The sequence below is a fragment of the Etheostoma spectabile genome, chromosome 16 (genome assembly GCF_008692095.1).
Source record: "Etheostoma spectabile isolate EspeVRDwgs_2016 chromosome 16, UIUC_Espe_1.0, whole genome shotgun sequence".
NCBI lineage: Eukaryota > Metazoa > Chordata > Actinopteri > Perciformes > Percidae > Etheostoma > Etheostoma spectabile.
In genome coordinates, this window is record NC_045748.1 from 15,747,909 (window position 1) to 15,762,228 (window position 14,320).

Sequence of the window (14,320 nt, forward strand, 5' to 3'; positions counted from 1 at the left end):
ACGGTGTTTATTTAGTGGTAGCCTTTTAAAAACAATATGTGAGACTTAGACAGGTGTGAATATTTTAATCTCCTTGGACCTAGGGAGAACCTATCCACTGGCACATTTCAGTTACAGCGGGGGCAGGTCTGGTATTTCGCAACTTACAAATTGAAGGAAGCTTTCCATCATTTCTGTTCTGTTCAGGTGACCAGCTGTTCCTGGAACAACGAGCAGAGTTTACTGGCTACATGCTCTCAGGACAAGGTGGTGCAACTGTGGAGCATCGGCCAGAACACTGTGGAGTTACAGACCACCTTCTCCTGCATTACCAGGTTTTGTCTGCTTGTTTCTGTAGTGTTTTGTCCAGATAGGGTTTTACAGTTTCATGCTAATTTTAAAAGAATATCCATTCATATTTATATTGACTGAATTGAAGGTCACTTTTAAATAAAATGGACTAAAATGTATGTTTTAGGTTCTTGAACTTGATATTTTTGTTAGGTTTTTTGGCCATCACACTTGCTGTGCTGTAGTTTGTAATAACTGTTTTAAAAGATGTAAGCTTAGACCTTGATAGATTATACGACAATCAGCTATAATGGCAATAAGGTAAGGTTAGTGACTGTCAACTGTGTTAATTTTATCCACGGTTAAGTATGAGAATATGTAATTTAGCAAGTCTCATATCATTTTAGCCTAATGCATATTTTCGAAAGTTAATGCCAAGTTTCTTGGGTCTTGTAGATAAAGCAACAACCGTAAGATCTATCAGGGGGTTGCAATTCTATCAAAGAACTTGGATTACTTTTAGTTCCTTCCTCTGACTCTCTCTCTTGCTCCAGTAAGACGGACAGATCAAGCAGTGAGAGGGCTGCTAGATGTCATCACATGTTTCCTGTATACTGGAGTACAGGGGGAAACTTTTTGGCCGCCCCAGAGAACAAACACATCAACATCATGAACATCAGGGGTAAGTCTGGCTTTTTTTTTTTTACTATGTATCAACTATCATGGCAAGACCCTGCTTGACCTAAGGTTTGAAATGAAACTTTTCGGTTGTACGTTATTGCTGCATTACAACTCACTAACTCAGTTGTAATATTTCTAATTAAATTCAATCCTAGTAATTGTAATAAGGATAACAGTTTCCACAATTTGAAATTTTCTGTTACATTACAGGATCTCACTGTCATGTGGAGGCTCAGTTGTCTCGGGTCACAGCCCTCTGCTGGGCTCAGACCTTCAGCTTGTGGGCTCTTGACCAGCCAGCGGCCTGTAAGAACAGACCTGCTGAGAGCCTGTTGGTAGGACGGCTGGATGGCTCCCTCTGCTGGCTGCAGGTCACGATGCAGCAGATAGACCTGAATGTAAAGAGCACCGAACTCACCCATTGTCACAGAAAAGAGGGTAAGGGGACTGCCACACACACACACACACACACACACACACACACTTACATTTACATTTATACATTTATTTATAAACCATTGCATCTTATTAATGAAATAAAAAAATGTATACCACTTTCTCATCTATGGCGGCTGTGGCTCAGTGGTAGAGTGGTTGCCTGCCAATCGGAAGGTTGGTGGTTTGATCCCTGCCCCTGCAGTCATTGTCGAAGGGTCCTTTTCCTCTACTTTCAGAGATAGAAAGAGATTGATCTTTTCCTCTGATTTCTTCTAGCTCCCCAGTGTGTTGCCTGGCACAGTGAGGACAAGCCTTTCGCAGTGGGCTACTCCAATGGAAAGATCCTTTTAGCCTCAACTGCGGTCTATGAAAATGAGCAGCCTTTAGTGCTGTCTGTCTTCCAGGTTTGTTTGAAAAATGCACAACCAAAAAGACAAACAATTGGATGCACTTCATACCCAAGTCAGTCAGCATATGTGACTTTGGTGTTTACACATTGTGACATAGAATTTACATTGAATCATTTTCCACTCTTCTCTTATTGACCACACCACTCTCCCTTTCTTTACTCTACAGGATGGTGTAAGTTCTTTAAAATGGGACCCCACGGGACACTTGCTGCTCTGTTTGGGTAGGTCAGAGGTAGTGAAGATACTGGGACGCTCTGGGGCCGCTTGGGCGACCCTACACTCCCTCATTCACATCAGCACCGTGAACATAGCTGAATGGTGCCCACTTGCTGGCAGAGCACCGGATCCTAGGCTCATGGTGGCTGTGTGAGTAATAAATTATTCTTTCTTTCTCTGTTAAATATTCTTCCTCTTTCTTCTTTTTACCCTTAAAAAAAGTAACAATGATACAGTACAAAGAAATGGAAGTAGTCAGAGAAAATCTATTTAATATGTTTATCTAAATATGTTTTAAATTCTCAATATATTCTCTCCATGTTTCTATAGAGGTTGTCAGAATGGTTCTGTGCATGTCTGGACACTGCCACAGGGGGGTACTTTTGTGTCTTTGCCCAACATATTGAACACCCAGGGCCAGGCTAAAAGCACTGATGTTAAGGTCAGTTTGGATCTGCTGTTGGAGTTCCTTTTTGCAGCTATGATTATACTAATAACTTTAAATGTTGGTATGTTAAAACCTTACCAGGATTTTATATTATGAACATTTATGCTCATTTTAATTTATTTTGACCCATGGTGTTTGCGACCATCACCTCTGATTGTAGCTCATGTAATCATTCAGCTCTGTTTCATTTCACAGCAAGAGCATGCAAAGTGTGTGTTTGTACTTCATGGCCACATTACAGCAGTGAAGTCCCTGTCATTTTGCTCCAGTGGATTGGCTCTGGTCTCTGGAGGGATAGGAGGACTGCTCAACATCTGGTCCTTACAGGTCAGAAAACAGCATTCACAGTTTGCTTGACCTGAAGTCAGTGCAAAGAGCCCTTACTTAACAATCAACTTCATGAAATTACTCAAAAATGTAACTATATATGTGTATTACTCTAACATCTGTCAGGGGTCTCAATCCTCCGTCTTCTCTATGCATCTTACAGGATGGTTCAGTTTTGCAGACTGTTACAGGTTTGGGTTCAGTCGTCAATACTACCTGGATACCAAACTTGGGTGTGGCTGCCTGCTTTGGGAGGTCAAAGGTATTTTGGATGACTTATAACTTTTCTAACTGTCACCTGGATTTAACTTCATATTCAGCATATGGACATGAGAGTGGTATCAATCTTCTCATCTATTTTTTGACAAGCAAGCTTATTTCCCAGAATATTGAGCCAGAATATCACAGTGCTTTTCTTCATACTATTCTATACTAATGTTAAGTTCTGTATTACTTATAAGATATAACTATTTAATAGCCATATTTAAAAAAGTGTCCACGTTTTTTGCAGATGTTGCTTTACAGTTCAGTTCTGTATTTGTTTCTTCCAGGATGTTTTGTTGATCTGCTGCACCCCTGACTGGATCAGTCAAAATCATGTGCTAGCTTCCTGTCGTATGGTCCTCAGAAGCCAGAACATCCTGGGTCTCAATCGGGCACCTTGTTTGGCTGTCTTTCTGGAAAGACTGCCCATGCTGTTGCAGGAGCAGTACAACTATGAGCGGGTCATTACTTATGCTACGTTTTAAAGATGTTTTTTGTGTTGTTTGTGGGTCTCAGCTGAGACGTAGTTTTGAATTTTGTCTCTTCATGCAGACCCATGTGGCAGCCGGTGACCAGCTAGTCCACAGTGCCTTTCTGCAGAGCCTGGCCTCCTTGACTGTTGGTTTGTCCTTAGAGAAACACCTGTGCCATTACCCACGCCCTCCACACCATATCAGTCCTGATGCCCACTCCTGCCCGTCAGAGTGGAGCTGGCTTGCCACTTATGCCACCACTGTCCAGAGTGCTGAGGCTATTTCCAGTGGCACTGCCTTCCCAGAATCCTTCAATCTTTCAGAGTTTCAGGAGGTAGAAGTCACTGAAATCACCAAGGCACTTGTGAGTGGTGACAAAAGTGTTTGTGCTGTAGTGGCATATGATCCAGGAATCTAAATTGACTGCAATATACACAAGTTTACCCAATGTAGGTATTTATTGAGAGATTTCTCTGTCTTCTAGGACAATAGTAAGTGGAGCTTTAGGATGGATGAACAGCTGATGTCATGGGCCACCACCAGACCAGAGGTACACAGCTTAGCCATCCTGAAACAGTACACACAATAAATGTGAATTCTTTAAATTGCATTTATCTTTAATTTACTGTTTGTTTGCACAATTAGATAGTACATTCTTTTACCTGAAAAGTTAAAATATGTTGTAATTTCTATTTCACCTGCTGGGTTTCATAGGACTGGCAACTAGGGGGAAAGAGTGAGGTGTACTTGTGGGGGAACGGACGTTACGGACAGTTGGCCGGAATGGGAACCAATCTCATGATGCCTACTCTTGCACCCTCTCTTTTACAGACGCAACAGGTAGTAACTTTTTCACGTAATACAAGACTTTGCCTCAGCCCTTTGACATCTCAGATTTAATTGTTACTGTTTTCTAACTTTTCTCTCTCTTTGGGTGTATTCGTTGTCATTCAGGTTGTGTGTGGACAGAACTGTTCCTTTCTGGTTCAGTCCAATGGGACCGTACTGGCTGTAGGGGAAGGACAGTATGGCAGACTGGGCCAGGGGAATTCTGATGATCTCTATGTCCCCACTATCATCTCTGCTTTTCAAGGTACAGTATTCATCCAGGGACCAGAGCTTGTATGTTGTGATTAATTTTTGTCAGAGCAGAAAAAAAAGAACACATTTCTGTTGCAATATTGCTGTTTGATGTGGTAGTTTCTACTTCAGCCTAATTGTTAATTATTTTTTCTCCGCATTCTTAGACGTTGAGCTTTATTGACTCTCTCATCTGTGGGCAGGGTATGTGGTGACTCAGCTGGTGACATCCTGTGGATCCGATGGACACTCTATGGCCCTGACTGAGACTGGGGAGGTGTTCAGTTGGGGAGATGGAGATTTTGGAAAACTGGGCCATGGCAACAGTGAAAGGCAAAGGAGACCCAAACAGATAGAGGCCTTCCAAGGAGAGGACATTATTCAGGTAGAGATAAACCTGCTTTGAACTCTTAGAGTCTGGTATAGGAAAAAGGTTTGACATTGACAAATCAGTTTTAACTCTATGTTTTTGAAACTTTGATATGGCTTTTGCTTCTCTTCCCAGCTTGCTTGTGGTTTCCGACACTCAGCTGTGGTAACAGCAGATGGGAAACTGTTCACCTTTGGCAGTGGGGAATCTGGTCGTCTGGGTCAAAGGTCAATATCCAACAAGACATTGCCTGAAAGGGTGACTACTCTTGAGGGGTATCATGTGGGACAGGTAAGAACAGTGGTCTGTGTTTCCATCCACCCATCTTCATCCGGTTATCCGGTATTGGGTCGCGGTATTTTGTTTTAATTCAATTAAGATGGTTGTACTGTCTCAACAGTGAAATAAAAAAAGTGATTAATAGTGCTGTCAGTTAAACACGTTATTAGTGGTTGTTAACGCAAACCCATTTTAACGGCATACATATTTTTTTATTGCGAGATTAATGTGCTTTTTGGCCTAGCAAACTTTGTAGTTCTTTTCACATTCTGTGGCAACAACTAATAACGTTAGGAAAACTACAACACCACACCAGATCTAGCTAGACCGGAAACAAAGCAACAGGCACGCCGCACACACTTGTTTGGGCTTGTGAGCCGGCCAAAGAGTAGTGGATGGTGAGCGCGAGATGCCAAAATGGATGCCAACAACATTCTGAATGGAAAGTTTACTTTTTAAAAGCTGCCAAATGGTTCCATTGACAAGACCAAAGTGATCTGTGTGTTTTGTCGTTGTGAACTGAGCTATCATCGCAGCACGCCCAGTCTGAAAGACCACTTGATAGCCAAGCACACAGCTGATGTGAATTCTCAACCCCCTTGTCGAAGTATTATTTTCACCCTTTTATTGATGGACAGTGTTACATTGTGTGAGAGATTATTTGTTCCAAGTGAGAATGTTACGAGTGAAAATGAAGACTACAGTAGGCTATATGCCGATGTTGTTTTCATAACAACATTGGCATAAAACATTTCATAATTTCAGAGTTAACTATGACATTAATGCAATTAATTGCGATAAAATATTTTACTTGTTTGACAGCACTACTGATTAAGCTATAACTCATCAAAGCTAACTTTGTTCCCTTTTTCAGGTGTCCTGTGGTCTCAACCACACACTAGTGCTATCCCTTGATGGCATGGTTGTGTGGGCATTTGGAGATGGGGATTATGGCAAATTGGGAACAGGTTCCTCTACAGCAAAATACTATCCTCAGGTAAGTTAACAGTGACAAAGGCCCAAATTCAGGAGTCCTCAAAACAAAAAACACAGGTTCAAATTTATGTTGTGTGTCTGGTTATGGTAAATACCAGTATTCTTTTGTATCAATTGCTTTATTCACTTGTTTTAATTTTAATTGAATGCTTTTAGATAAGATAGATGAAATATATTTGTTGTTGCTATTTTCAGAAAGTAGAGCAGCTTTGCAACAAGGGAATTAAGAAGGTCAGTTGTGGAACTCAGTTCTCTGTGGCGTTGGCCTCTGATGGACATGTATACACATTTGGACAAGGTACGTTTTATTGTGGAAGTGGATTGTAAAGATATTGTTGTACTGTGTATATTCATTTGGTTTTTGAAACACCTACAATGTTTCTTACTTATGTTATAATAAGTCTGTTTAACTTTATAAAGTGTAAATTATTTGATTGGAAATTCTAAAACTGACCCTTCAATAAACACAAACACACAAAGATTTGTATTTACATATAAAAAGAGTAAAATTGTTTGTTTTCTGGGTCTTTTGGAAAATGTGTCATGATGTGCAACATTTCTGAACTATATGCTAACTAACTCACAAAAACGTGTTGATGCTGTGCTGGTGAGACGGAGGGAATGTTCTCTTCAAAACCTTTATAAATCAATTCACCAACTTACTTGGCACAATAAAAGCTGCATGCTGAAATAATATAAAAATGTTCCTCGTTTAAATGTGCCAATGTGTTAATTCCTCCTTTTCATCACTCAGAGCGTCTGATCGGCCTGCCGGACTCAATGCTGAAGAATAAATCCTGCCCCCAGGTGGTACCGTCATTGGAGGGGCTGTTTATAGAAGACATTGCCGTGGGCTGTGAACATGTGCTCGCCCTGTCTTCCACTGGAGATGTTTATGCCTGGGGCTGCAACAGCGAGGGACAGGTAACCAACAGCCTCTAGAACAAAATTTACACTGCAATTTGCTTTTATTTTACATCAGAAACATTATTGTTGTTGTTGTGTGCGTGCGTTTGTGCGCGTGCGTGCGTGCGTGCGTGCGTGTGTGTGTGTGTGTGTGTTCCAGCTTGGCCTTGGACACTCCAACCCAGTCAAGGAGCCCACGCTCATAACAACCCTCCAGGGGAAAAACATCAGACAGATCTCTGCAGGCCGCTGCCACAGTTCAGCATGGACCACCCCCTCTACCTCGATGAAAAACTCAGGTACACACACACACAACCTACAGATGCAAATACTCTTTGTACCTCTGATCCATGAAAGAGAATACACTTGGGCCTCCCATTTCTCATCTTTATCTCCAGGTGGCTCTGGAAGTTTCCAGCTAGGCCTTCCCCAGTCTGTTCCTCCCCAGTACAACACTCTGAAAGACTGCAGTCCCAATGTCCTCAGCATGCGCCTCAGGGTACTCTACCACTTTTCTGATCTCATGTACAAGTCCTGGAGGCTGCTCAACCTGGATGCCAAGAATCTGGTAAACTTTGATCCCATTTTCTTCCCTTTTTGATATGTTAAGAGAACAAAATGGTAGGAAAAAAAACATTGGAATTCCTGCTAATAAAAATGCCCCGGCTGCATGTTAGTTCTCTCTGTGCCTCACTGTAATTTTTTCTTTGTGATGCCTCATTTACTTCGTCCTATTTCCTTTCCTATCCAGGTGTCCATGTCACGCTATAGTTCAGGGACGACAGCCATTCTCCGGGGTGATCTCAGAGGTCTTCTATCACCCAAGGTCAACACTCTGCCTCTAGTACGCTCCATTGGCAGAACAATGACCCAGGGCAAAACATATGGGCCACAGATCACTGTAAAACGAATTTCCACAAAGTAAGGATGACCCTGATGTACAAGCCGTTGGCATAATCTGTATTTCTTCAGGGGTCAGCTGGTGGAAAAACAGCCCAGAAGCCAGCAGGGCTTATTTCCATTTTAGGACTTGTCTGGCACATTGGTTGTTTCATACAGTATCTGATAGTATTTGTTCATCAAAACTTTGATTGATGTCCCCTCCCTTACACTCCCACAGAGGGCGTTCGAGCAAGCCCATCTTTGTGCAGATTGCAAAGCAAGTGGTGTCCCTGAATCCTCTGGAGCTGCGGCTTCCATCCCGAGCCTGGAAGGTCAAGCTTGTCGGAGAGGGAGCTGACGATGCCGGAGGGGTGTTTGATGACACCATCACTGAGATGTGCCAGGTAGGATGGAAACCACATAGAGATAGCTAAGAATGCAGCCTGGGATATTCTCTTTATTTGTAAATTGACAAATTACAATGTGTATTCACCAGGAGCTGCAGTCTGGTGTGGTGGATCTTCTGATTCATACTCCCAACAGCTTTGCAGATGTGGGCAGTAACACTGATAGGTACGAATGTTGTAGTTATCTTTTGAGATTCACCAACAGAACCAGTACCCCTACCTAAAGCATAACAAAACATCTAAAATTGTACCCTCACAGGTTCCTTTTGAACCCAGCAGCACTCTCAGAAGATCACATAGTCCAGTTTCGCTTCTTGGGCATCCTCATGGCTGTTGCTATCCGCACCAAGAAACCTCTGGACTTACACCTAGCTCCTTGGGTGTGGAAACAGCTGTGCTCGATGCCATTGGGAGGGCCCGACCTAGAGGAGGTGGACCTGCTCACCTACCGCACCCTCCAAGGCATCCTTCACCTGGATAACAGTGGAATCACAGAGGATAACTTCCATGTGGTGAGATACTATGCAAATTTCCTTAAACTTCTTTTTCATTCTCTGTTTTCCAACCTCTCAGTTCTTTTTTCTATGCTATGCACTGTGACAGCTCTCCAGTTAGTATATATACATACAGTGGTGTGAAAAAGTGTTTGCCCCCTTCCTCATTTCCTGTTTCCTTTGCATGTTTGTCACCTTAAGTGTTTCGGAACATCAAACCAATTTAAACATAGTCAGGACAACACAAGTAAACACAAAATGCAGTTTGTAAGAAGGTGTTATTATAAAGGTGAAAAAAAATCCAAACCATCATGGCCCTGTGTGAAAAAGTGATTGCCCCCTTGTTAAAACATACTATAACTGTGGGTGTCCACACTGAGTTCAATTTCTCTAGCCACACCCAGGCCTGATTATTACCACCCCTGTTCACAATCAAGGCCTCTTAAATAGGAGCTGCTGACACAGTAAGGTCCACCAGAAGATCCTAAAAGCTACACATCATGCCGAGACCCAAATAAATTCACGAACAATTGGAAGGAAAGTAATTGAGATTATCAGTCTGGAAAGGGTGTAAAGCCTCACTGCCTCAGTTAAGGTCAGCGTTCATGCCTCCACCATCAGGAAAAGAAGGGCAAAAATGGCCTGCATGGCAGAGGAGAAAAGGAGAAAACCACTGCTGAGCAAAAGAACATCAAAGCTCATCTCAATTTCTCCACAACACCTTGATGATCCCCAGACTTTTGGGACAACATTGTGGACCGATGAGACAAAAGTGGAACTCTTTGGAAGGTGTGGTCCAAGTATATCTGGGTAGAAGGAACACTGCATTTCATAAAAAGAACATTATACCAACAGTAAAATATGGTGGTGGTAGTGTGATGGTCTGGGGCGTTTTGCTGCTCAGGACCTGGAAGACTTGCCGTGATAAAAGGAACTATGAATTTTGCTGTCTACCAAGAGATCCTGAAGGAGGAATGTCCGACCATCTGTTTCATGTTCTCAAGCTGAAACGAACTTGGGTTCTGCAGCAGCAGGACAATGATCTAAACACACCAGCAAGTCCACCCCCGAATGGCTGAAGAAAAACAAAATGAAGACTTTGGAGTGGCTAGCCAAAGTCCTGACCTGAATCCTATTGGATGTTGTGGTATGACCTTAAAAAGGCCTTCATGCTCGAAAAACCCTTAATGTAAGAATTAGGACAATTCTGCAAAGATGAGTGGGCCAAAATCCTCCAGGACGCTGTAAAGCCTCATTGCACGTTATCGCAAACACTTGGTTGCAGGTGTTGCTGTTAAGGGTGGCCCAACCAGTTATTGGTTTAGGGGGCAATCACTTTTTCACACAGGGCCATGATGGTTTGGATTTTTTTTCACCTTTAATAATAAACACCTTCATTTACAAATGCATTTTGTGTTACTGTGTGTGTCCTTGACTATTGTTTAAATTGGTTTGATGTCCGAAACACTTAAGTGTGACAAACATGCAAAGAAAAAGGAAATGAGGAAGGGGGCAAACACTTTTTCACACCACTGTATATAGGTCCTGGGCATGTGTGTGTATATCAGGCCTGTGTGTAACAACAGAGTGTAAAATGTAATTTCCATGTGGAGGATTGATAAAGTATGTCTTCTAACTTTTTTTCACTCACACATACTGTGTCTCCGTCTAAAGATGATTCCACTAGACTCGTTTATGGCCCACAGTGCAGATGGAAGGCTGGTACCTATAGTTCCTGGAGGCCAAAACATCTCCCTGACTTTTGCCAACCGGACTGAATATGTGGAAAGAGCTCTGGACTACAGGCTGCATGAAATAGATTCACAGGTTTGAAGGGTTGAACTGTTGGAGAATGATTTCTGTGTATTTCCCAGACCTTTTCGGATGTAACTTGTAAACATGCAAACTGCTACAGTGGATTTCTGTAGGATACACAAAAGTGCGTGGTTTAAAAAAACACACTTTTAAATATATTTCTTTCAACTAAATTTACCAAACAGACCTGACCCACACATAGACAATATTTGTATACAATAAAAACTTTGGTGTGGATTTCTCTCGACTGTATCTGAAACGCACCCATTTTAAACACCCAGTCTGCCCTACAGTTTCCATTAGTGCTTATTAGACAGTACAGACAACACTGTTTGTTCCCTTTATCTTGTCTTCAGAAGTATCAAAGCTGATGTTGTTCTGTTGTATCCAGGTGGCAGCAGTCAGAGAGGGCATGTCCACCATCATCCCTGTGCCCCTCCTTTCCCTGCTGACAGCACAGCAGCTGGAGCAGCTGATCTGTGGCCTCCCAGAGGTCTCTGTTGAGATGCTGAAGAAGCTGGTGCGTTACCGTGACATCACCGAGAGCCACCAGCTTATTGGTTGGTTTTGGCAGAGCTTGGAGGAGTTCACCAATGAGGAGCGAGTGCTGTTCCTACGTTTTGTGTCTGGCCGGTCCAGGTTGCCTTCCAACCCAGCTGATATCACGCAGAAGTTCCAAATCATCAAGGTTGAAAGGGTGAGGTCATCACTAATTAATTACCAAGCCTGTTCACAATGACAAACATATTAACAGTACAAACAACAAACTCTTTCTCTTTTCCCCTATCCATTCCTTCAGCCTGTCAATGGCCTTCCTACTGCACAGACCTGCTTTTTCCTGTTTCGCCTGCCCCCATACACGAGCCAGGCCATCCTTGCAGAGCGTCTGCGTTACTCCATCCACAACTGCCCCTCCATCGACATGGACAACTACATGCTGACCCACAACACCGACCCAGCAGACAGCTCTGACACCGAGGACTGAAGAGGCCAGCTGTGGTCAACCTGGTGATGAATGTATCTTCTCTCCCATGCCATGCACATTATGCACTGAACACAGATTTGTATTTGCCAAACCTGTGTAAAAAGTAGTGTACTGTTTATATGTTGGTTGATTTAAAGATATGTGTAGTTTTAGTTTTCCAAATGTGCAAGGTGTTGTAATTATTGCAGTGCTTACTCTGAATCCAAACTACAGGGATACAGAACAAGATTTTTAAATAAAATATACATAGGGTAATAAGCCACAATAAAGGAGTTAATGTGCCTGTTTGTTTGAAAAAAATGTAATAATTTAATGACCTGTCCCACACAGGCAGTATTATTGTAAAATAAAAGAGTGTTTAAATAAGGATTTTGGAGTATTGTGTAATCTCTGCATCCATTTCTTTCCAAAAATATATACTACAAGAAGTACATACATTCAGATTATGAATTAAGTGAATATCCTATAAGTAAGTGAATACATAAGCTTGCTTTTCTTATGTCGCAGTGGATGGAATTTCACATACAAGACCCAACTGCATATTGTGTATAGACCTATGGCATATACTGTAGATCAGCTAAAAAAAACGTGAAACGTAAGTATTAATGCGTATGAGTAAAGCCCCACCTTCTGGCAGCGGAAAGAAGTGTGTTTTTTGTGGGACAGAGTAATTACAAATAATAATTCTGCATTAATGCATGACATAAAACATCCTCGGTTGCTGCTGTTATTCATCATTATTCTACAGTTTTAAGTATTGCTGGATGATATGGAGAAAATCAAATATCACAATATTTTTTAAGAAATACCTTGATATCAATACCGCAACAATATTGTAATGTTGACTAATGGTGCTTTCACAAAACATTTACAATGAGATTTTTGATAAATAATCATCCGTAACATGGATGTAATGACTAAATGGGTAAAGGCAACTAACAGAACAGGTACAACAGTCTGTTAAGTTCAGAAAAGGACATAACTTTACTGTAATGCAGCCTTTAAAATCAGGAAAAGACAACACTTATGCCATATAACGATATCCAAAATCTAAGACAATATCTAGTCTCATATTATGGTATCGATATATTGCCCATCTCTAATTTTAGGGATAGCCTATAGTAGTTTTTAAATGATGGCCGAGGCAGTATGGATAGCAATGTCACGTGCCCAAAGTGTGGGAAAACAACAACAGCCTATTCATGCTCAAAGCCTTCGGCAATGAAAGCGGATGGCACAAATCCGATGCAATGTGAGGGCCGATTGCTTTTGCAACGCTGCCATCTGATTGGCTGTTTGCCAATGCCTACTTGTTCGTAGTTGTCAGAAGTTAGCTAGCGTTACAGTAGTAGAGAGGATAGTGGTCGCCACGGGCGGCGCGTGGATTATCTTCTACAGGATTCAATGTGAAAGTCTACCTTTTGAAGAAAAATAGTTAAGATTAACCATCTATGTGCCCACCAGTCACGTATATAACAGTGTCCAACGACTGGCGGGCAGTTCTCCGAAGGCTAAATGGCTAACAGGTAACGTTAGCTTCCCGTGTGTGTTATTCGGAGTTTGCGTGGGTTCCATAAATACACGGTGGGACCTGCCTGGTCAAGAGAAGACTAAGTATCTTTCTGAGAGGATTATGAAACATGAAAGCCGCAGGAAACGCATTAAAAGTGGGGTTGCTCGGCAGAGTTAACATGGCTACAAACTGACAGTACACAAATGGGGGACAAGGACAACAGGTATGTGCCCAGTCAACTTATTACCTGTAAACTGTGTGACGTATAAATATCGCATCACTTAAGTGTGTAATTTTCTTGTTTCGCATCTGTCCAAAGTAGTTGTTCCCCCTAAACACGCGATAGATCTGAATCTGCCCACCCCATCGGTGTGTGATATCATACAAATATGTTCCTACGATATGTTGCAAGTCAAAAATAGCTCATTCTTTTTACGTTGACATAAAACCAGATGTCCATCAGATGTCAATACAAAGTGAGCAGAGTGGGTCTTAGTGGCCATAGTGGAATTTGGGACACTAAACTGCACGTATGCTCCAAGTGCACAAAAAAATTGAGGAACTCAGATCAGAAGTGTGGCCTGAGCAGGTTAGCACTTTACAAGGGAACTGACTAAAGCTGTCATTAAAAGCGTCAGTGGATGATTGAGTGGATGAATGAATGTATGTACAGTAGCAGACACTTTACTGGTCCAGTGAACTGTTATAAGTTTTTATAATCTTCTCAAATTATAGTCCCAGTTCACTGGAGAGAACACACATTAGGTGCTAAGAATGGCAAATAAAATGGCCATGGGAAAATTGCATAGGCCTGCATGATTCTTTCTTGTTAAATAATAGAAAAATAAATCATTTTAAAAGATGTATTGGTCTCTGGCCTATCAGCCATTATTAGAGCCACTAAAGAAACACATGTGTATAGCACTTTATATACGGCCCTTTCATCACAGACTTCATTTAAAACATATTTGCAACTTTATTAGCCTTTTCTAATTATCTGCCATAATTAACAATAATATTAACAACTGCCATAGCCTAATCACCAAAACTTCTAACAGCAATATAA

The 14,320-nt window shown here is 41.8% G+C and overlaps 1 protein-coding gene across 8 annotated transcripts in view; it reads left to right on the top strand.

Moving 5' to 3' along the window:
* LOC116704685 (probable E3 ubiquitin-protein ligase HERC1) overlaps positions 1-12,110 on the top strand; it is a 43,468-nt gene extending 31,358 nt beyond the window's left edge. For 7 of the 8 annotated variants that reach the window (XM_032540298.1, XM_032540297.1, XM_032540299.1 and 4 more), the window contains 27 exons: positions 187-314; positions 825-952; positions 1,162-1,389; positions 1,666-1,793; positions 1,966-2,165; positions 2,346-2,520; positions 2,659-2,790; positions 2,954-3,052; positions 3,342-3,515; positions 3,607-3,891; positions 4,012-4,077; positions 4,242-4,367; positions 4,482-4,620; positions 4,811-4,992; positions 5,113-5,268; positions 6,131-6,253; positions 6,448-6,550; positions 7,007-7,176; positions 7,319-7,457; positions 7,557-7,726; positions 7,910-8,079; positions 8,279-8,444; positions 8,537-8,613; positions 8,707-8,959; positions 10,616-10,768; positions 11,148-11,453; positions 11,556-12,110. In XM_032540298.1, coding sequence (XP_032396189.1) covers positions 187-314; positions 825-952; positions 1,162-1,389; positions 1,666-1,793; positions 1,966-2,165; positions 2,346-2,520; positions 2,659-2,790; positions 2,954-3,052; positions 3,342-3,515; positions 3,607-3,891; positions 4,012-4,077; positions 4,242-4,367; positions 4,482-4,620; positions 4,811-4,992; positions 5,113-5,268; positions 6,131-6,253; positions 6,448-6,550; positions 7,007-7,176; positions 7,319-7,457; positions 7,557-7,726; positions 7,910-8,079; positions 8,279-8,444; positions 8,537-8,613; positions 8,707-8,959; positions 10,616-10,768; positions 11,148-11,453; positions 11,556-11,741 — 4,362 coding nt within the window. In that variant the 3' untranslated portion in view covers positions 11,742-12,110. The remainder of the gene's footprint in view (positions 1-186; positions 315-824; positions 953-1,161; positions 1,390-1,665; positions 1,794-1,965; positions 2,166-2,345; positions 2,521-2,658; positions 2,791-2,953; positions 3,053-3,341; positions 3,516-3,606; positions 3,892-4,011; positions 4,078-4,241; positions 4,368-4,481; positions 4,621-4,810; positions 4,993-5,112; positions 5,269-6,130; positions 6,254-6,447; positions 6,551-7,006; positions 7,177-7,318; positions 7,458-7,556; positions 7,727-7,909; positions 8,080-8,278; positions 8,445-8,536; positions 8,614-8,706; positions 8,960-10,615; positions 10,769-11,147; positions 11,454-11,555) is intronic. The other variant, XM_032540301.1, reaches the window with a different exon arrangement.
* Positions 12,111-14,320: the final 2,210 nt, after the last annotated feature.